This window comes from Natator depressus, chromosome 12, assembly GCF_965152275.1.
Source record: "Natator depressus isolate rNatDep1 chromosome 12, rNatDep2.hap1, whole genome shotgun sequence".
Taxonomy (NCBI): Eukaryota; Metazoa; Chordata; order Testudines; family Cheloniidae; genus Natator; species Natator depressus.
Genome location: NC_134245.1, coordinates 18,346,718 through 18,368,822, shown reverse-complemented (window position 1 = coordinate 18,368,822; position 22,105 = coordinate 18,346,718). Strand labels below are relative to the sequence as shown.

General features: G+C 44.7%; 1 protein-coding gene across 3 annotated transcripts in view; it reads left to right on the top strand.

The window, feature by feature from the left end:
- LONP2 (lon peptidase 2, peroxisomal) overlaps positions 1-22,105 on the top strand; it is an 89,307-nt gene that overhangs the window by 50,389 nt on the left and 16,813 nt on the right. For all 3 annotated transcript variants that reach the window (XM_074968649.1, XM_074968648.1, XM_074968647.1), the window contains one exon: positions 11,551-11,693. In XM_074968649.1, the coding sequence (XP_074824750.1) occupies positions 11,551-11,693 (143 nt within the window). The remainder of the gene's footprint in view (positions 1-11,550; positions 11,694-22,105) is intronic.

Here is a 22,105-nt window from a genome sequence, read left to right as displayed (position 1 = left end):
CTGCATGGCAGGCAAGCTCCCCACTCCTCTGCCTCTTCCCCCAGTGTGCTGGGTTCCTGCCCCTCCTCCTCTCCCTCCCTGACGCCGATCAGCTGATAGCCCTTGCAAGGGAGGGGGAGAAGCGGAGCTGCAGTGTGCTCACTGCCCCGGGGAGGAGGCGGAGAAGAGGTGGGGATGGGGCCTTGGGGAAGGCAGGTGGAATCAGGGCATATCTCCTCCAGTCCCCTGCCGTGAGCCACTCTGGGCAGGGGGCTGGTAGCACCCTCTGCCCTGATCTCCTGCATCCCACCACGACCCCAGCTCTGACTTCTGCACCCTCCTCACACACCCCCAGCCCCCTACCCTGACCCTTGCACCCCCACACATACACAGCCCCCCACACCCAATGCCCTGACTCTTGCACCCCCCACATTCCCACCCCCACCCTGAGCACCAAACAGGAGCTCCTGCACCCCCCCACCACACACACACATTCCCACCTGGACCCTCGCACCAAATGGGAGCTGCCCAGCTAGGCACTCCACACCCAAACCTCCTGCCCCAACCCTGCGCCCTCTTCCTCATTCTAGCTCCTGGCCAGACCTTGCACCCCAGCCTGCTCCTTTACCCCCAGCCCTGTGCTCAGTGCACTCCCACCCTCAGCTCAGTGCAGAGAGAGAGACGAAGGGAATGGGCTAGAACCAGGGAGAAGGTAGGTACCCATTCTATGTGGGCAGGGCCGGGATCCCAGACTGGCAGCGGGCTGAGTGGGGCCGGCAGCCGGGACCCTGGCTGGCAGGAGCTGGTGGACGGAACCCCAGACTGGCAGTGGGCTGAGTGGCATCTCAGCCCACTGCTGGTCTGGGGTCCCAGCCACCGGCCCTGCTCAGCCCACTGCCGGTCTGAGGTTCTGACTGCCGGCCCCTTGCCGCCAGGGTCCTGGCCGCAGGCCTCACCCAGCTTGCTGCCAGCCTAGGTGAATGGAACCCCAGGCTGGCAGCAGGCTGAGCGGGCCGGCAGCGTAAGATCAGCATTTTAATTTTAATTGAAGCTTCTTAAACATTTTGAAAACCTTGTTTAGTTTACATATGACAATAGTTTAGTTATATGATATATAGACTTATAGAGAGAGACCTTCTGAAAAACATTAAAATGTATCACTGGCACGCGAAACCTTAAATTAAAGTGAATAAATGAAGACTCAGCACACCACTTCTGAAAGGTTGCCGACCTCTGAGCTCGACTTCACTTGTGGCAGAGCTAAAGTCAGCTCTCCATAGATCATGAGAGAAATTTGCAGTACTCTAAACTTGTGTCCTGTAGAGCTCTGCCACATTGTAAAGGTATCATATATAAATATAAAAATATTTTTCTGGTAACCAGACCCATTATTCATGCCTGGTAGAACCCTTTTTATTTAAAAAAAAAAAGTGTGAATTGGTCTGTCATGGAAAAATAGCATGAAGAATATGAAAATAAATCAGATTTGAGTCAGTAAACTTGGCTTTCCAAGTGATGTATACAGTCATTGTCTCAGCATTCTTTTCTGTAGTAAACCCTGATAATTTTAGAGATGACTATACAAATTCTTGTTAAGAGAATTGGTGAGAGCTTGAAAACGATTTCTGTCTATAAATTTGCTCTCACTTCACTATTATGCTAGCATTTTTCTCAGGCTTTGGAAATTAATAATAGCTTCCCGTTAGTCATGTGCTTATCCACTACCTGACATCTTGCTAAGAGTCCGTTTTTCTCCAAACGTCTTTCTTAGCCAACTTTTTGTTTGTCATTTATGATAGCAGATAGACTAATTAGGACCAAAAGCAATAAGCACAGATGGAAGTTATACAAGGTACAAGCTGTAGCTGTGGAATAGCTGGAAACCTAAAACAGTCTGTGATTATCCTATCTGTCTTATTTGAGAGAGGGAAAAAAAAATCAGTTTTTTAAAGCATTTCAGTGTTCATATTAGCAGTACTATCAATATTTTTTTCGCTATTTTAAAAACCCTCAGTACCTGCCCATCTGCTTTGTTACTGAAAAGAGAGTTTATCTAGACTAGAGTATATTGAGGCTGAACAATGGAAGAGGGAGAGAGCAACCTTTATTTTTGGCAAGCCATTTACTCAGATAAGAGCAGATTACAAGCCTGTCAAGTATTATCAGCAGGGTATTTTGTTTTAATTTCTTTTGGTTCTTAAAACTTCTTTGCTTTTTGGATTCCAGCCATAAGCGTTTAGTCAAATCAAGGTGGTGGAAGTTGTCAGAGTAAATTGCACCGGAGAAACCATTCTGCAGTGAATGCAGGCTCGGGGCAGGATGGGAGAGAATACTACTCTTACAGTAGTTGAAACATATGATTAACTCAAACTGCTTGAACTTTTATCTAATTTCCAGGCTTTTTTTTACTACTTAGTTTTCCATTGGCACTAGTGATGTTGATGCAGCTATTGCCAGCTGCTGGCATTGTGACAATTTTTCCTCTCAAACTGGACTAGAGGGTGACGCCAACCCCTGTAAAGTCTTTAATATTTTGTTCTGACTGTGTCCTCTCTTTTTGTTTTATTTAAAATTGTTTTATGCTCTTTACTTCAACATCCCTTTGTAAGAGGAAGTACAAATAAAGTTTGGTTGTGTCTTTGCAGTGGGACAGGATGATGAAGCTTTGAGAGCAGGCATTTTGTGTCTGTGTTGAATGTCATCTTTCCAATAGGGATATGGTAGAAAAACGTTGTAAAAAGTAGACCTTCACTGGGCTTTACTACATGCCTCGTGGCTTTATCTCTTTGCCACTTTTCTGTTCTCTGGAGCAACAATTTTTGCTTTCTTCCTAGATTGCTAAGTAGCATAATAGCTTATACCACTCACAATAATACCTTGCTCCTGTATAACAGTTTTCATCAGTAGATCTCAATGTTATTTACAAAGGAGGTAAGTACCATTATCCTCATTTTACAAATGGAAAATGGAGGCACAGAAAAGTGAAATGACTTGTCCAAGGTCAGCTAGCAGGCCAGTGGCAGAGCTGGGAATAGAACTCAGGTATCTTGATTCCCACCCAACTGCTTTATTCACTAAACCACACTGCCCCTCTAATAAAAATACATCCTCCTTAAAATATCTCTATCCAGTAGTAAATGTTAAAATCAGCTGCTCATTCATAGGGTTTTTAAGTGTTTTTTCATGTCTTCTCACCATTTATTTTTGCTTCTGAAATAATATCCCTTGGATAAGAAATACCAGTAATAACCACACAAGTGACCTGTGCCCCACGCTGCAGAGGAAGGCAGAAAACTCCCAGGGCCTCTGTAATTTCTGGATTCATGAAAAACGTTTCATTATTTTTCAAGGCTTCTGTGATGTTTTGGGATCCACCCAGATCAATAAGGGATTCTGTCGTCAGTTGCCCTGTAACTTTGGGGGCCTTTGTGCCATGCAGCTATGATTCAGTACCCTGACACCAAAAGGTCTAACCCTGGCTCTCACTAGCCTAGTTACTCTTTTCAGGGTGACACCAACATCCCGTCCAGTACCAGGTCTCACCAAATATGTTCTTCCTGAGTTTTTAAGTACAAGATACTCAGACCGTTCCCCTCTGGTTCATCCCCCCACAAGGCGTGAAACCGGCCACCCAATTATCAGTTCCCTTTGGCATTCACACTCCACACAGTTTGTACACTAGAGACCTGCTTGGGATAAAAATAGTAAAGTTTATTTAATAGAAAAACCACAGATTCAAAGATGAAATAGTAGGGGGAGAGCAAACATATATAAGTTACGTAGAAAATAAACATAACCTCAGGCTTTACAGTTTTTGTAAAGTTGCACCACAGTTACAATTTTCTATATATGCACACGCACCTTCACAACCATAACCTGTATAAATACCTCATAATGACTAGTAAGTTCATTGCATTACAGGCGTTCATAAAAGATTTTACTCAATATATTCTTACAGTTAAATAACACAGTATGCTATCAGTTGGTTTAACTGCTTATTTTTGGGGGGATTAAATCTTCTGTTCTCCTTGTGGTGTCTGGATCCTGATTATCACAACTTCTAATGAAACAGTTAAAAACTAGCTTAATAACATCATATATTATGAATTATTTACTGTTAGTTTGCAGAACAAAAAAGGAGTTGTATTAGAAAGTTGAAGTAATCCAATAAGGGAGTTATTTACAGTGTAAAATTAGTGCTGGACTTGCAGCTCCTGCCAGCTAGAAAAGTAATTGCAAGCTATACGCTTCAAAACAGGGTGAAACACTAGTATTTTTGGTTGACACACTATTTGGAGCAGACCCAAAATCACTGAGCTGTGAACGGTTGTCTTTGTGGGGTCTAAAGTGGCAGCAGGCAAACACAGAATAATGAAAAGGAGTCTAGAAGGCAGGTGGGATTTAAAGTTAATCTTTGCTAATCTAGAATCAAAATGGTGCACTCATCTTTAAAATATGGGGTTTATTTTGTACCATTAATGTATTTATACCCAGCTGTATTTTCTGAAGCATGTCATCAATTTTAAAAATATATATTATCTGTATTTTTGTTTTGATTTTTTTTATTCAGTCTCTGTCAGGTGAACATACATTTCCTTAACATCAGTTAAACAAAATAATATAATTCTCTTCTCAAAAGAGCTTGTATCTGAACATAAGTAGGAACATTGGTAATTGTATAATGAAGTTTTTATTATATTATGTTCGAACTTTTGCTCCTAGCCTGAGTTTGGATTTTTTGCTACGTAACTATCTAATCTGATTTTACTTAATCAATGATACTTTTAATGAGTACGCAATGCACCATCATTACCATTGTCACCTAGCAAATTATTTTAAACTACTAATTGAATTTTATGTGTTTAATAAAAACACTCTGTTGCCAAGCTCTCTTGTAAAATACATCTGTAAGTGCTACATTTCTGAGGTGATAAGTAACGCATTCAGTGTTGAGATGAGAATTCAAGAAAGGGCTAAAATCTTAATCTGTTTGTTAAATGTTTGGGTCACAAACATGGTGGGTTTTGTAGTGTGTATGGGAACTTAGAACACTTGGGCTAACATCCCTTTTCTTGCAAAAGTGGTGAGGGCTTCTGTTTTATATCCTGTCCCAAAAAAACAGCACTGCAAGCAGCAAAGGGCCTCCTTAAACACTGTGCTGGGGAGCTGGCTCATTCAGTCTGAGAGTAAATCCCAAGGTGGTATAGCTGCGGGCACTTGTAAGTTTTGAATAAAGTTGCACTGTGGTTAATATACTTAAGGAATCTTAGAAAAATGTAATGCTTGGTTTGCTTCCCAAATCTCTTGGTTTTGTTTGTTGGGGTTTTTTTTCTTATATAGGCCAGAGTAGCCCAGATGCTGTCAAAAAAAGTTGGTTGTGTGAACAAACTATTTGTCGTTTAGTGTTTCATTTTGTCAATACTTTCTTGCATGACATCAAAATCAAAAATGTGTTGGGGTGTTGTATAAAGTATGATACCAAGACCAGAATATCCTTAAACGAATAATTGTAAAACAAATTGAAATATTTTATTGATTCTGAGCCACTTTCTGCTATCAGATGTTCATGTCCAACTTTTAAAAATACTGTGCAAACCTGAGGGCTGATCCTGCAACCAACCCTTACTCATATGAACTTACTCCCATTGAAGTTAATTGAACCATAACCTTTTGAGAAATGTCTAAGGCCCTGATCCTGCAAATGTTTACACATGTGCTTAACTTTAAGACAGCAGAGCTACTCAAATGCTTAAAATGTGCATGTGTGTGTTTGCAAGATGGAGTAGTATTTGTGTGAGTTTGAGGATTGGGCCTTTGAAAGAAAAAAAACACATTTGTGGAATGACATCTGAATATGTAGTTAAGCTTTACAGTAAAATGCTGGACAAAAGAAAATGATGCATTAGATAACTTAGGCTGTCTGTTGGGTCCAGATGTCACCCACTAGAAGAAGATTGCTTTAGAAGGAATAGTTTGATCCAAATTCTGTTCTGTTACTCCAGTGAAAATCTGAAGTTGTAGCACCACTGATATCACAGGAGTTACTCTGGGTCTGTACTGGTGTAACTAAGAGAAGAATTTAGGCCTTCATCCTTGCAACAGATAGGCTTAAGAAAAAGTACTTCTCTGGGGTATTCTTGAAAACCCCAGCAGACTGAAAAGAGCTGGAGAAAAAAGCAATGAATGACATTATGGGGGCTCAGAGTCTGCACTTGTAAAGAAGAGGAAATGGTGTTTACATATTTGGTTGGTTTGAAGCTTGTTTTTACAGAGTAAGCATTGATTAATGAAGAGAATTTGTTTTTAGAATAATTATATTTTTTATTTTATTTATTTGCACTACAAACTAATGCCTAGAGGCCTCAACTGAAATCGAGGCTCCATGGTGCTAGGCACTGTACATGCATGTATTATGAGGCAGTCCCTGCCCTAAAGATCTTACTTTTTGCCTATCTTGTCCATTTAAAAACTTAAGAGACGAGGATCCTTAGTTGACCAAGGTCACACAAGATGTCTGTGACGCTCTCAGGAATTTAACCCAGATCTCCTGAATCTGAGTCATGTGCTGCAACCCTTTCAGTCATGTAATACCTGCATGATAATTTTACATCGACAGAGAACTTCATTCCACAGGATCGTTAATCCAGCACCCTTCATGAGTGCTTAAATTCACCCTATTAATTTGGGATATAAGGGGGAGTGTGGAAATAAAACAGCTCTGCTAGCTATAGCCAAAAATGCTTTTCTGTGTGTGAATTGGTCAGTACAAAAACATAAGCAAACACATATTTAATGAGTTAAGGACCACGTGTGGAAAATTATGGAGCAGTTCTCTTTCCTGAACCTAAATTTCTCTTGAGTTTTTCTAATACCTCCTCATCAATTTCATGAGGATAATTGAATATTTTGAGTAAAGATTAAACTTGTATAATAACTGAATGGCAATCCAATGATAGCAGTGTTTGTTAAATTAATCTCATGTGCCTTATCTGTGTGTAGTAAAATACTGTCTGTGGAATGGCATTATGAAACTGGTGCTAAACAGCTTTCCCACAAAATTCTCCTTAGGTTGAGGAAGATAGAACCACCACTGTCTTCTAATTCACCCTAACTGCCACCTATAAAGCAGTTCTGTGGATTTCCTTCTTAATTTGGAGGGATGTAGGGAATACCAGGTCTATGGTCTCTCATACTGTGGGGCTCTTGCAGGTAAATACTGTAAATTAGTTAAGGAGAAGAGAATGTTGCCATTTTCTCCTTCTTTCATTTAAGGACAAAAAGCTTCTGTTTTTTATGCTGATTTTTTTGAAAAAAATTCTTGTCCTCCTTTTGTAGCCATGCACCAAATCAGTGCATGGTACATTAAATAGTGTTTAAATTTTATTTTCAAGTTTTCTTCAGTTTCCATCTCACTTCTAGTCAACTGGCATAATGAGAAATCTCTGTGAAACATCAGGTTAGCTGATGTTAACCAAATTTGTTGTGTGGAAACTAGTATTGGGTGAATGATTTATCAGAAGACAGAAATTTATTGGTACAGCATGAGCAAACTGCACAGAACTTCCGCTTATTCACTTTCATTGTGTTCCTAAAAAAAAACAAAACACCTGCAGTCTAGAAAACTGAACTCCCTGTCAGTCCTTTTATTCTTATGGGACTGTTTAATAAGAAACTTAAAGTACATACTGTCATCTGTATGCAACAATTTTAAATAAGTTTCTGCACATTAAAATTCTTAATTGGCTGCGTCTAGCACTATATTTCTTAGTTAAGGAAGTATTGTAAAAGGAACTATTTATAATTTGGGGTCAGATACTAAACTTGAGCCATTCAGAATCCGAAACAAAATCTCTTCCTTTCTTGGCTGGCTTTGGAAGAGCCACTCTAGTTTCATTTGTGAGTATGTCTGAATCTAAAACAGGCTACCTCTTCTGGTTCAGCTTGTTCTAAATTGTTAAGATACTTAAACATTACAATTCTTATTTCTGAAGTAATGTCATAATAATAGAACAGAAAGTGTAGTTCCCAGCACAAAGTATGAAGTTCCTGTCGTGGCTTTGGCACTTCTGTCACATACATCCTTTCAGTTTATGTATGTATTTATTTTTATTCCATTAACTTCAGGCTAAATTTGAACAAACTAGATTCTATCCCTCCCTCTCCTTTCCCCCACCTAATTATTTTGAAGATTTGAGTTTATCCTTTCCCATTGAATCTAATAATGTTAAATAGTTCTTGAATACAGTAACTCCTTGTTTAACATTGTAGTAATTTTCCTGAAAAATGGTGACTTTAAGCGACACAATGTTAAGCGAATCCAATTTCCCCAAAAGAATTAATGTAAATGGTGGTGTGGGGGTTAGGTTCCAGGGAAAATTTTTTCACCAAACAAAAGCCTATATATATACACACACACAGAAATATTATACACACAGAAATAGTCTAAGTTAAGAGCTTTGAAGCTATTTGTCAAAGTTACCAAGACTGAGGCCACGTCTACACTACCTGCCGGATCGGCGGGTAGTGATTGATCTATCGGGGATCGATTTATCGCGTGTAGTGTAGATGCAATAAATCGATCCCTGATCGCTCTGTCGTCGACTCTGGAACTCCACCACGGTGAGAGGCGGAAGCGGAGTCGACAGGGGAGCGACCGCTGTCGATCCCGCGCAGTGAGGATACAAAGTAAGTGATTCTAAGTCGATCTAAGATATGTCAACTTCAGCTACGCTATTCTCGTAGCTGAAGTTGCGTATCTTAGATTGATTCCCTCCCCTCCCCCAGTGTAGACCAGGCCTGAGAGTCACCTTGTAACCCTCTTGCCTTCAGCAGAGGGAGACATGCTTAACTGGGTGTCAGCTGCCTGATTCCACCAGTCTGCTAGCCACCCAAGCAAGCACTCTCCTCTGGGCAGTGCCAGCCCTAGTATTGCCTTGCAGGTTAAGAATAGATGTACTGACCCCTTCGAAGCGTTGCCGTATATTGTCCAGCCCCTTATTCACAGAATGCTTACAGAAATACCAGGTCTGCTGTAACACCAGCGTACAGTGATTCAGCTCAGGATCAGCAACTTGTTACCATAGTACTGAGGTGGGGTGTGTGTGTGTGTGTGTGTGTGTACACACACACACACACACACACACACACACACACACACACACACACACACACAGTATAAGTTTTAAACAAAGAATTTAATACTGGTACACAGCGATGATGATTGTGAAGCTTGGTTGAGGTGGTGAACTCAGAGGGTGGGATATTTCCCAGGGGATGCCTTACTGCTAAATGATGAACTAGCAATTGGCTGAGCCCTCAAGGGTTAACCCGTTGTTAATGTAGACACTCTACAAGGCAGCACAAATGGAGGGAGGGGAGACAGCATAGCAGACAGAGAGAGATGCACATTGCTCCTTTAAATAGCTGACCCCACTCTAAGTACACTGCCTTTTTAAGTTGATCAGCAAGCTGAGACAGCAGCTGCTGCCAGGAAGCTCCCTCCCTCCTGAGCCCTGTCATGTCTCTTCCGCCGCCGCCCTCCCCGCCCCATTCTATGGAAGATGGGGTAAGCGGGGTGCAGGAGCAGTGGGGAAGGAGACACCTTGACATTAGCCCCCTCTTCCGCCCCCGCACAGCAAGCAGAAGGCGCTGGGGAGCAGCTCCAAGGCAGAGGGCAGGAGCAACATAAGGCAGTGGGGGGAGGGACAGCTGAACTGCCGGCAATTGATAGCCTGCTGTACTTGATAGCCTGCTGGACGGCTGCCGCACAGGGAACTTAGTGGAATGAGGAGCTGATGGGGGGGGGCTGCCGGTCCACCCTGGTTCCAAGCCCCCACCAGCTAGCTGCAATGGACTGCTCTTCCTGCAAGCAGTGGACAAAGCAGGCGGCTGCCAAAAGACATTATAAGGGAGCATTGCACAACTTTAAATGAGCATGTTCTCTAATTGATCAGCAATGTAACAACGAAACGTTAACCGGGACGACTTTAAGTGAGGAGTTACTGTAATTGTTTCTAGACAGGTAGATCAGTGAGAGAAGATCAACTACCCCGACCTGAAGAAGAGCTCTGTGGAGCTTAAAGGCTTGTTTCTTTCACCGGCAAAAGTTGGTCTAATAAAAGATATTACCTCACATGCCTTGTCTCCTTTCATATCCTGGGACCAACGTGTCTACAAAAACAGTGCAAACAATACTTAGGTAGAGTGTCATGTAACCTACGTTATGATTTATGGCTGCGCCTTTATGTACACATGCATATGTTTATAATGAATGCAAATCTGATTATTTGGTACTTTGTGGATTCCTCATATTCAGCACACACTTATTTGTTAAGACATTGAAGTGAGAAAGTGTGATCTTTGGAGTAAAAAAAAAAAAAAAATATTGTGGGTTATAATTAGGCTTTGGAACATTTAACATAAATTTAATAATACATAAGAAAAGGTCAGAGTTGAAGTTAATTGTGTAGAAGATGGGGAAGTCTTCAGTGCCTTATGTTGTTGTTACAGTATATAGAAGAGGGCTTACTCAACTGGGTTATTTAAGCACAAAGAAAACAGAAGCATATTTTTTAATAAGGCAGATGGCCTTAGCAATTTACTACTGATTTGTTTACAAGAAGCCTCTGTGTATGCCTCAGCTGAATACAGAAAACTAGGTAGAGTAAAAGCAGGCAGAAATACTCATGTGGCAATCGTATATTTGCTTGGGGGGGAAATCTTTGACTAAAATATCTTGACTTAGGACAAAAACAAGCTGTGCTTATGCTCCCTGAATATTTAGTCTCTTTTTTAAAAAAAAAAAAAAAAGGCCAACATTATACATCTGCTAAAAATAATTAACAGCTTGTTCATGTCTTGAAGGCACAGAGTTGATAGCACTAATCTGCCGCTGTCATTTCCAGCCAGTGGTTGCTTACAGGCATAGTCCAAGTACTGTTGCTTTATTTTATAGAACTTATTCTGAGTGTTGCCAATTAAATATTCAAGTCCTTGGCCCCTTTCAAAAAGAGTGCAATACTATGCAATGTTGACCATATTTACAAAATACTAGCAAAAGACATAACTATAAGCATGTTATTTCCACATGCAGAGCATCTGTTTCTACATAATGGCATACTAACTATGATCAGACCTTACAAATACCGTGCATGCATGTATCTGAGGGAGAATGTAAATCCCAAAGCAAACTTTGTTCATTTTGTTCTGCGGATGCAATAACTAAATGGCTTACTATTTTAAACAACCTAGTTTTAAGAAATAATTTGTAGGTCAACATTACTCCTTATCTCCCATCCTCATCTCTGAGTTAACATTATCCCTTCTAAGCTACTAAAATAACTCGTTGTTTAAGCATAATAGTAAAATTGGAGCACACGTAATCTTGTCTTGAATATTTTTTTATCTAACAAGTGCATATTTTTGAAAGACTTAAATGTTTTAGGTTTGTTTATAAACTTCTTTTAATTATCCTGATCTTTTGAGTGTGTTTTTCCTCTGTGGTAATAAAGAATTGCATCTGTGTGTTAAGAAATACTATTACAAACCCTAAGTGAGCTTTTCTTTTCTTAGATTGCAGAGAGCATGTCTCAGAAGATGCAAAAACTGAATCAATCAGTGACACACCTGATCTGGCTCTGCCACCTGAAATGCCGATATTAATTGATTTTCATGCCTTAAAAGATATCCTGGGGCCACCTATGTATGAAATGGAGGTAACAGTCTTTCATTTTTCTTTGTCTGGCAGCTTCTTACTTTTCACTTAAAATATTTTTGTCCATAGTGATAAGTTGTTCCATCGCTGGTGACTGATTTTGTTTAGGGTGTGTTTTTTTTTTTCTTTAATGTATTTTTGATAGAACTGTGTTTCCTCCTTTCATGACCCTTGTACCTAAGCACCTTTTCATCTGGACTGCATGCAACAAGATTGAATTTCTTTAGGTGAAAAAATAAATGAGTATACTTGTTAGGTAGTATATAATAGTCCTATGAGGTGACTACATGTTCTTCTTCGAGTGATTGCTCATGTGTATTCCACAATAGGTGTGCATGTTTGCCACGTACACCGATGCCGGAAGTTTTTCCCCTAGCAGTACCAGTAGGAGGGAGAGCCCCCCACAAACCCCTGGAGTGGTGCCTGCCTGGTGCAGTACAAGGGGAACTGTGCGGTCCCCCCACCCTCAGTTCCTTCTTGCCGCCAGTGAAGGTGTGTCAGAACTGCTCTGCTCCAGCTTTGCTGTAGCTCGTCCCCAGAACTATTTGTTTGTTCAGTGTTAGTACCTGTAGTTAGTTAGCAGTTTAGTTAGTCGGTGAGCCCGGGCCAGGGCATGCCCAGCGCCCCAGGGTTTAAGTCGTGTGGCTCCTGTAGGCGTTCTATGCCAAGAAGTGACCTGCACGCAGACTGTTTGCGCTGCTTGGGAGAAACCCGTATTGCAAGTCGTTTAAGACCAAAAGAGAAAGGGACACTAGGCTTCGATCCATCCTGATGGAGTCGGCGCTGACCCCGACCCTGGCACACCGCTCCGAACTGGTACTTGGCACCGTGGCGTCGGTACCCGGCGACCCTCCGGTGCCATCGACAAGTCGGCACCGCTCCCCATCCACGGGGCATGCCAAGAGGGCCAGGAAGACTCCCTCTTCACAGTGGCTCCGAGGGAAGTCTGGGACAGAGGCTAGGCCCATGTCGGGCAGTCCTCGATCACCACCGGGCCCCAGGCCTCCTACTCACGTTGAGCTGAGTAACCCGGCCGCTTCGGAACAGGCCTCTCTGGATGTCCAGCTGCTGTCCACACCTGAAGCCCTCCAGATGGCCGGGGCGTTATGTCCATGCTGGTGCTTGGAGTACCGCCGATGTCAGCCTCGTGCTCCAGAGGCAAGCCGCTGCTGGGATCTCTGCAGTCGCCTCCAGCCCGGTACCAGTCTCGGTTGAGGGAACATTCCCAATGCTGATCACCACCCAGCGATCACTTGGGGCAGAGTCCAGGTGGATCGCCGTCAACGCTGACCAGAATGTCTGTCTGGGTTCCATCCGGCCGGGATTTGCAGCACCACTTGTCCTCAAGGAGCGAATATTGGCGGGACCGCGTCAGGTGTCACCATCAGTCCTCATCTCGGAGAGGTTACCACAGTCGATCACAGCACGATCATTGACGCCATTCCCGCTCGGAGTCCTGCTCCAAGTCTCTGCCAAGACCTCGCAGCCCCAGGCGTCAGTCGCCGGTGTTTTGCCGTCGCGGGTCCGCCCATCGAGGCTGTTCGCAGAGCAGCTGTTACCGCCGGTACCGGTCCTCCACAGCGAGATCGCGGTCCTGTGGCAGTCATAGATCCCGGCACCGCCACTCCTCCCGGTCCAGAGCCAGCAGCAGATCTTACGCCAGCCTGGTCTCCATTTATAGCCGTCCTTCGATGGTCCAGGCCAGCCAACCCGAACAGCCGGCCGCACCGAGTGTCGTGGCTGGCCCAAAGGTACCATTGGGCACCATGGCCTCCGGTGCAGCCCCCGGAGCTTCAGAAGCACCGTCGGCCTCCCTCTCCAGACCCCCGAGAAAGGAGGTGGTGGGACGTGCGTCCTTGGCACCGTGCCTAGAGTCTGACCAGGTGGTGGACCCTCCAGTGCCAGTCGACACCCAGAGCACTGCAACGGCCTCTTCGCCCTGCCCGGAGGAGGCGATTGTGGCCCCGCACCCCTCCGTCCCACAGGAGGACTTCAGGGCCCATCAAGAACTCTTAAAGAGGGTGGCAGCAAGCCTCCACCTCCAGGCGGAGGAGATGGAGGAGCCCTCCGACTCCCTGTTTAACGTGTTGTCCCCATCAGCACCGGGTAGGGTGGCCTTGCCTCTCCTTGAAGGGGTGGCTAAGATTTCAAATGCCCTGTGGCAAACAACGGCCTTGTTGGCCCCCATCTCTAAAAAGGCGGAACGCAAGTACTTTGTACCTGCTGAGGGGCATGAGTACTTGTATAGCCACCCGGCGCCCAACTCCCTGGTGGTCAAGTTGGTCAATCACAGGGAACAGCAGGGTCAGCCAGCCCAGACCCCAAAGAATAAAGACCCCTCGTCCCCCTTGGGGGACCCCTTGCACGAAGCTCTGCTCGAGCAGGAGATGGGCATGCTCCTAGGTCTAGGTGCAGTAGAGACGGTGATCGAGGAGTTCATGGGCAAGGGATATTACTCCCATTATTTCCATATCCCAAAGGCCAAAGGGGGGCTCAGGCCCATCCTGGACTGCCGAGGTCTGAACCAGTACATGGTGAAGCTCAAGTTCCCTATGATCTCCCTGGCCTCCCTCATCCCCTCCCTGGATCCAGGGGACTGGTATGCTGCCCTCGATCTACAGGACGCATACTTCCACATCCACATATTCGGGGGCACAGGCACGTCCTCCGTTTCGTGGTGGGACCGATTCACGATCCTCCCGTTTTGGTCTGTCCACTGCCCCCAGGGTGTTTACAAAATGGATGTCGGTGGTAGCAGCCTACCTCAGACAGCCAGGGCGGGGAGGGTAGGTCCAGATATTTCCCTTTCTGGACAATTGGCTTGTTGAGGGCACCTCCCGGTTGCAGGTGAGGGATCACGTGGCACTCCTGTACACGTGCACCGCCTTGGGCCTGTTGGTAAACAATACCAAGTCCACGTTAGTCCTGGTAGAACACAAAGAGTTTATCGGGGCACTCCTGGACGCAGTGTCGGCCAGGGCCTCTCTCCTGCCAGACAGATTCGAGACCCTGAAGGGTCTCACCGACTCAGTCACAAGGTTCCCGGTGACAACAGCCAGGGTTTGCCTACAACTCTTGGGTCACATTTCGGCCTGCACGTACGTGGTCCGTTACGCCAGACTCAGCATGAGGCCCCTCCAGCTTTGGTTGGCCTCGAAGTTCTCCCAGGCCACAGACAGGATGGACAAGGTCCTCACCGTGCCGGACTCTGTTATCACCTCCCTAGGGTGGTGGTCCGCCCCAAACAATATGCTCCAAGGGGTCCCGTTCAGGGACAGGGCCCCGCTGTTGGAGCTGGTGTCCAATGCGTTGGACCTGAGTTTGGGGGGCCCATGTGAGGAACTTTCAGACCTAAGGCCTGTGGTCGGCTCAAGACCTGACCTTACATATAAACATCAAGGAGCTCAGGGTGGTGCGGCTGGCGTGTATGGCCTTCCACTCGCACCTGGAGGGCAAGGTAATCGGGTCCTCAGAGACAACACGGCCTCAATGTTCTATATCAACAGGCAAGACGGGGCCCAATCCTCTGCCGTGAAGCCCTCAGGCTGTGGGATTTCTGTGTAGCCCACGACATCCACCTGAAGGACTTCCACCTACTGGGCGCCCAGAATGAGAGGGCGGATCGCTTGAGCAGGGACTTTTCCTCGCAACACGAGTGGTCCCTCCACCCAGAAGTGGCCCACCAGCTCTTCTGAAGGTGGGGAACTCCCCAGGTGGACCTGTTCGCGACTCGACAGAACCGGCGGTGCCCCTGGTTCTGCTCCAGTGGGGGCCTGGGGAGGGGCGCTATCTCCAATGCCTTTCTCCTGTCCTGGTCAGGTCAGCTTCTCTACACCTTTCCCCCATTCCGTCTAATCAGCAGGGTCCTGGAGAAGATAAAGATGGACAAGGCTCAGGTCCTCCTGATTGCTCCGGCGTGGCCCAGGCAGCATTGGTACGGGACCCTCACGGGCCTGGCGGTAGCTCCGCCATGGCCGTTGCCACTCTGCCCGGACCTGCTCTCTCAGGACCAGGGCCACCTCCTCCACCCCAACCTGGCGGCTCTTCACCTCGTGGCGTGGCTGCTCAGTGATTAGGTGGAGAGGAAAGAACAGAACAGGTTCAGTGCGTCCTCCTCAAAAGTAGACGGCCCTCCACTCACTGCGCTTCTTTGGTGAGGTGGTCCCGGTTTTCTAGGTGGGCGGTGGACCAGGGTGTCTCCCTGGTGACCGCCCCGATCCAGCTTATCCTTGATTACCTCCTCCACTTGAGGCCCGGGGCCTGGCGCCCTCATCAGTCAAGGTGCACCTGGCAGCCATACCAGCCTACCATCCGCCGGTGCAAGGGCACACAGTATTTTCCCATGCTATGACTGGCCAGTTTCTTTAGGGTTTGGACCGTCTTTTTCCGTATTCTAGACCCCCAGTCCTGCAGTGGGACCTAAACCTGGTGTTGACTCATCTCACAGGGCCCCTGTTTGAACCACTGGCCACGTGTTCCTGGTCTCTTCTCTCGTGGAAGGTGGCGTTCCTGGTTGCAATCACGTCGGCCAGGCAAGTCTCGGAGCTTAGGGCTCTGACCTCCGAGCTGCTGTACACAGTCTTTCATCAAGACAAGGGCCAGCTCTGCCCACACCCCGCTTTCCTCCGGAAGGTGGTCTCCCCCTACCACATGGGTCAGGATATTTTTCTAGTGGTCCTCTGCCCCAAGACTCTCACGTCGAGTGAGGAGCGCTGTCTCCACACGCTCGATGTGCAGCGGGCTCTGGCTTTCTACCTCGAGCGGACCAAGCCGTTCAGAAAGTCCTCGCAACTGTTCGTCACCTCAGCTGAGCGCGCGAGGGGCCAGCCGATTTACACTCAGCGGCTTTCCAATCGGATCACTTTGTGCATCTGTTCCTGTTCTGAGCTGGCAGGTTCTGAGCCACCCATTGTGAAGGCACACTTGGCTTGGGTGCAGGCTTCGTCTGCTGCCTTTGTGGCCCACGTCCCCATCCAGGACATTTGTAGGGCCGCCACGTGGTCTTTGGTTCACACGTTCACCTCGCAATATGCAGTCGTCCCCCAAACCAGGGATGACGCCGGGTTCGGCAGGGATGTCCTCTGTCCTGGGAACTTGTGAACTTCTACCCACCTCCAACAGATATAGCTTGGAATCGCCTATTATGGAATACACATGAGCAATCACTCGAAGAAAAGACAGTTACCTTTTCCGTAACTGGTGTTCTTCAAGATGTGTTGCTCATGTCTATTCCACATCCCATCCTCCTTCCCCTCTGTCAGAGTTGTCTGGCAAGAAGGAACTGAGAGTGGAGGGAGCGCGCAGCTCCTCTTATACCATGCCAGGCAGACGCCACTCCAGGGGTCGCGGGGGGGGCACTCCCCCCCTTCCCCCCCGGTACTGCTAGGGGAAAAACTTCTGGCACCAGTGCACATAGCAAGCACATACACCTATTGTGGAATAGATATGAGCAACACATCTTGAACACCAGTTACGGAAAAGGTAACCGTCTTTTACTGATCAGCAAATGGTGGTTGTAATACACCATAAATCAGCGTCTAGTACCACAGGAGAGTAAAACAGTTGCTGATGCAGAGAGCCATGTTTGTTTGCTTAATTCTGGAGTAGGGTGCAATGAACCAATAAGGAATAAAAGTCAACAGGAAACTAATGGGATGTGAAATGCTTGCTTCTAGTAGCTTGTCCCTGAAGTTCCCTCTTTCTGCGATGGGAGGGCCAGACTGTGAAGGGATTTGGAGGAGAAAGAGGCAGCTGGGGATGCATGGACTGGGGAGGAAAATGAATTAATTGTTTGGGATCGAGCTGAGGGAGTGCAGAGTGTAAACCTGTCAGGGATGAAGAGATTGGTGGTAATGGAGAGAAAGGAAATGAGAAGACTGGTAAAGAGGAGGAAACAATGGGATTGAATGTGTCAGAAAGGATGATGAAAAAGTGATTAATGGTAGCAGGGAAAGCTAAGAGAATTTGGGGGAAGGGAGGAGGACTCAAAGTGAAATGCTGGGTAATAATGTAAATTTACATCTGTCTTTGGTGGGATAAGCTCATATTAGGAATTTTGGCCTCTGCACTTGCACATTGGGAAGTAGGAAGTAGAGGAACTTGCTTGTTAAATCAAAATCATTTGCCTTTCAGCAGTCTCCATCCTTTCATTTCAGTCCCACAGAAATCTCCATGCCAACCCCAGCTATATAATTTGGGCAGATGACAATTTGAGAGTGTTTGATTTAAGATGGTGCCTTTCAAATTTCTCACCTAGTGTTGATATTACTGTGTTTAATTGTAAGTGGCCATCAAATTATTTGTAATGTTGTCTACAGCTTTTACAGGAATTGCTTGTGTTGTCTTTCCTTGGATCCTGTTGCTTTTTGAAACAAGAAATGAGTGAAATACAAGAAGGGTCTTTCAAGTAAAGAACATTTTATATCATCTTCTTAATTATACAGATGTATTTTGACCACTGAAAATTTGGTCTTAAGGGTAGAATCTGAAGGGATCACCTGAGTATTACTTGAATTTTTAATGCTTTAAGTGCAGATATTTCTAAAGCTATTACAGTGACCCACGGATTTAAATATTCAAGGGATTCAAAGCCTAGGCAAAGCTCTGATCTATACAAATGGTGATCACTGACTGGACAAGTCTGCTTTGTTGCTAGTGGAGATTTCATAGTTAGAAAAATTTGTGGATAAAACTAAACGATGGCTTTAAATACTGCAGTGTCAACAAGGACACTCTCTCTGTGTATCCCAACAAAAGTTCATTACACATACACACATAGTTACACACCAGTTTCCCATCAAGAAGAAGAGTGGCTCTTCAGTACTTTCAAAATGGTTGCATTTCTTTGTATTCTTTATTCAGGTTACAGACCAAAAAAAAAGAGATCCCAGCATTTTGATTTATGACTTTCATCAGTTCTCTCAGTTATCTCAATTTGGAAATAGTTCTAGAAGAGGTTGTTCAACTGGGAAAAGGAGTACACCTGTTTGCATACTGTTTTTGCTAATTTGTCACATTTTCCCAAATATTTTAATTGTTCTTCAGGGATAAATATTACATGTCAAAGTTTTAAACCTTGTTTCTAATTCTACATGTACCAATATGCAAGTGCCACTATTTGCATGTAAACATTTTTGACATACTTGGAAGTCAGGGATCCAAAGCAAATGGCATATATAGCAATAGAGATGAAGCCAGGCAAAGCCTTAAGCTTCTAAGCACCTGGAGATCTCGATCTCTCTCTCTCTCTCTCTCTCTCTCTCATCTATTACTTAACTATGTATTACTAGTGAATTTTATCCCTGAGCGATACATCAGTTACTGTTTCTATAGCTAGCTGTTGGTAGGCATAACCTAAGGGTGATCCGCTTCCAGGATAACAAATTGTGTTGGCTGGTAATTGTATAAGTATCTTGTGGTACATAAATATTAATGGGTTCCAGAATATTTCAAAACACTTTTGGTCATGTGAATTTTGTGTGTGTTTAATTCCAAAGATGATCTTGTGTCTCTCTTCTAATGAATTTCCTCACATTCTCTTTTTAATGAACTTCCTCAAATGGCCAAGTGATTCTCTTTCTAATGAAAAGTGTAGCCCTCATCCCAAAGAAGGCTGGGTTCCATTTGTTTTTCTTTTTTGCAGCCCACACAGAGTGTCATTTCTCTCTATATCAACCTTTTGAGAGCTTCACCTCTGACCTGCATTCCGCCATATATAATTAGCTGAAATCAAGACACAATGAAGGTGATTGTCATGTCAGTACTTAGTTGTAGTGGATCAAGCAAGGAGGAATTGAACACTTAAGGTGATTGGACTAATCTGCCTTCCCCAAGGGTAAATACCTTGGATTGAGACCTTTTTAATAAATTAACCCTATAATTTTATGCTGAGCTCTCCCAATAGAAAGGGACAGAAGGCTAAATCTTCAAACTTAGTGTTGGATGTAGGTGCTCAAGGTGCCACTGAGAGCCTCAGCTACTGCTTAACTCTGTCGGCACCTGAAGTTCCTAGGCACCTGATTTCAACCATTAAAGTCCCTTAGGTACCTAGGGTTATGCCAGTGAGCAGGTGCACAGCTGCTTCAGTCTGGGCATCCAGGCACTTATCTCATGCCTAAGCCCCCACAGCATCGCCACACTTCTCACCTCTGGGGCTCAATTTGGTAGGCATGTTCAGAGGCTGCCTAAACTCCCACAAAACAGCCCAGTGGATGTTTGGAGGTGAGGGGAAGGGTGAGGAGGAGGTCTCCCTTATAATCTTGAGATGTGGGAGACCTGGATTCAATTCCCCCCTCTATCTGATTTAGAGAGGGCGTTTGAACTTGGTGATTGCCCCCCCCACCCCACCCCCACACACACAGCCTGCCATGTGTTGTATAGGGAGTCTACGTGCCTAACTTTGGGCTGTGGATTCCATTGGAGGGTGAGGCATGTAAGGATTAGGTCTGCAGTGTCTAAGTCCCTTTGTGGATATAGCCCTCTGTTCATAATCATAAGGTTAATGCACAACACACAATAATCTTTGCGGGTTATTTTAAAGAACAAAACCTACATTTCCTAGGGTGTCAAAATTGCCTAATTACAGATTTGAAACAAATCGTGTAATGAGGCTTTAGAAGAATCATAACAGTGAAACAGTAGCAAGTGAAACATTATCAATACCGCATTAAAAACTCACTAGTCTTTTCTGTGAACATAACATGAGTGAGGATAGAGTGGTACAATGCTCTTGAGCCCAGAAGCAGGTAGAGCAATTGTGCTTGGAAGTGGAACGCCGTGGTGCCATGAAAGTATAGAGTCCCACTTCATTAGTGGTACACAAATCTAAAAATTAATGTATTTGATGGCAGATAAAAAAAATAAACGATGGTCTTTTCCTGTATCTGGGCACTTTTAAGGGAGATATTTTCTAACAAATGCATCATAGACTCATAGATTTTAAGATCAGAAGGGACCATCATGATCATCTAGTCTGACCTCCTGCACATTTATTGCTGTGATGATTTTTGCAGGAGAAGGGAATCTCACCCAGTTAGAGGAAAACTCCTTCTATGACTGTCCATTGGTAAATGAGGGAATAAATCACAGAAATGCCTACCAGGAAGGAATAGGAAAAGATGTAGAGGTGAGGAATGTATGGATTTAGTGCTGATGAAAGATGATGGCTTGAAGACATTCACCAGGCTGTCAAGGCAAGCTTCCCTCACACACTGCCCTGCCAGCATGTCTCAACCCAAATCTGGGTGAGGGGATTCTCCAGAGGATAGCAGGGGTAGTTCAGTCTTTAAGGCCTGTACAGTTCTTGACCTCTGCTGAGTCTGTCAATTAGTGCAAAGGATGGTAGGGATAAATGTCTGACACTTGGAGTCTGTCCTATTAGAGACCTTGGTTCTGTTCCTGGATATTCCTTAAGTAACCTTGCACAACCTCTTGTTACCTTATTTGTGAAATTGGGAAATGATACCGTTGCCTTAGAGAACAGGCAAGTATGAGGCCTTGATCAGGAATGAAGGTTATGAAATACACAAATATTAACATGATTCAGTAGAACAGTTGAGACTTGTGGTGTCCTGGCCTCCAGCCCAGTGCACCATTCTGTAGGCCAAAGCATAGTTTATGGGGTGGACTTGCTCATTATACAGGAGTCTACCTGAGATGCATAAAGGCCTGACAGGTTCCCAGATGCATGAGTGTCAGGCACCTGGTCTCCAAAGCAAGAGCAATAAAATGTTGGAACATTGTTAGGCACTTATCCCTGAGCAATACCAGACAGAACTCAAATAATCCTTGGTTTTGTTTATTACTGTACTTTCCTTACTACTCTGGGTGAACAGATGTTTGTTTAATACTCTAATAATATGTGATGAGAAAAGCGCATACTGTAGCTAAAGCAAATTCCAGGGATTGGTCATTGTGGCTTCTATTAGGCGATAAGTCTTGTAGAGTTTTTAGTAGATTAAATGATCCTAGAGACTTTTAAGAATGCCATATAAGCGAAATCAAGTCTCTTATGTACAAACAACATTCTTTTTTTTTTTTAAAAAAAGTTCTAACTAAATCACTTGATCTGTGAATAAATGCAAACAGCTTAATGTCTTGCCTAAGTCCAAAAGCACTGTGCCCTCTGATCTTCCATCCTGCCACTTCCCATGGCAAGCAGGATATAATTCAGGAGCCAGTCTCAAGTATCGCAGTTACAGCTTTCACATCTGAGCCATCAAACAGAAAAATAAAGTAAACGTTAAGAAAATCTATGGCTATGGGTCAAATGTAGTGTGGTACTAAGTGCCTTGCAGCACAGACAAAGCATAGAACACAAAATCAGAAATCTCAAAGTACTGAAAAGGAGTATGTTGAGTTTAAGTTCCCTTTTGTGAGGGGATAATAGCTTCAAATACATTTTGTTACCTTACA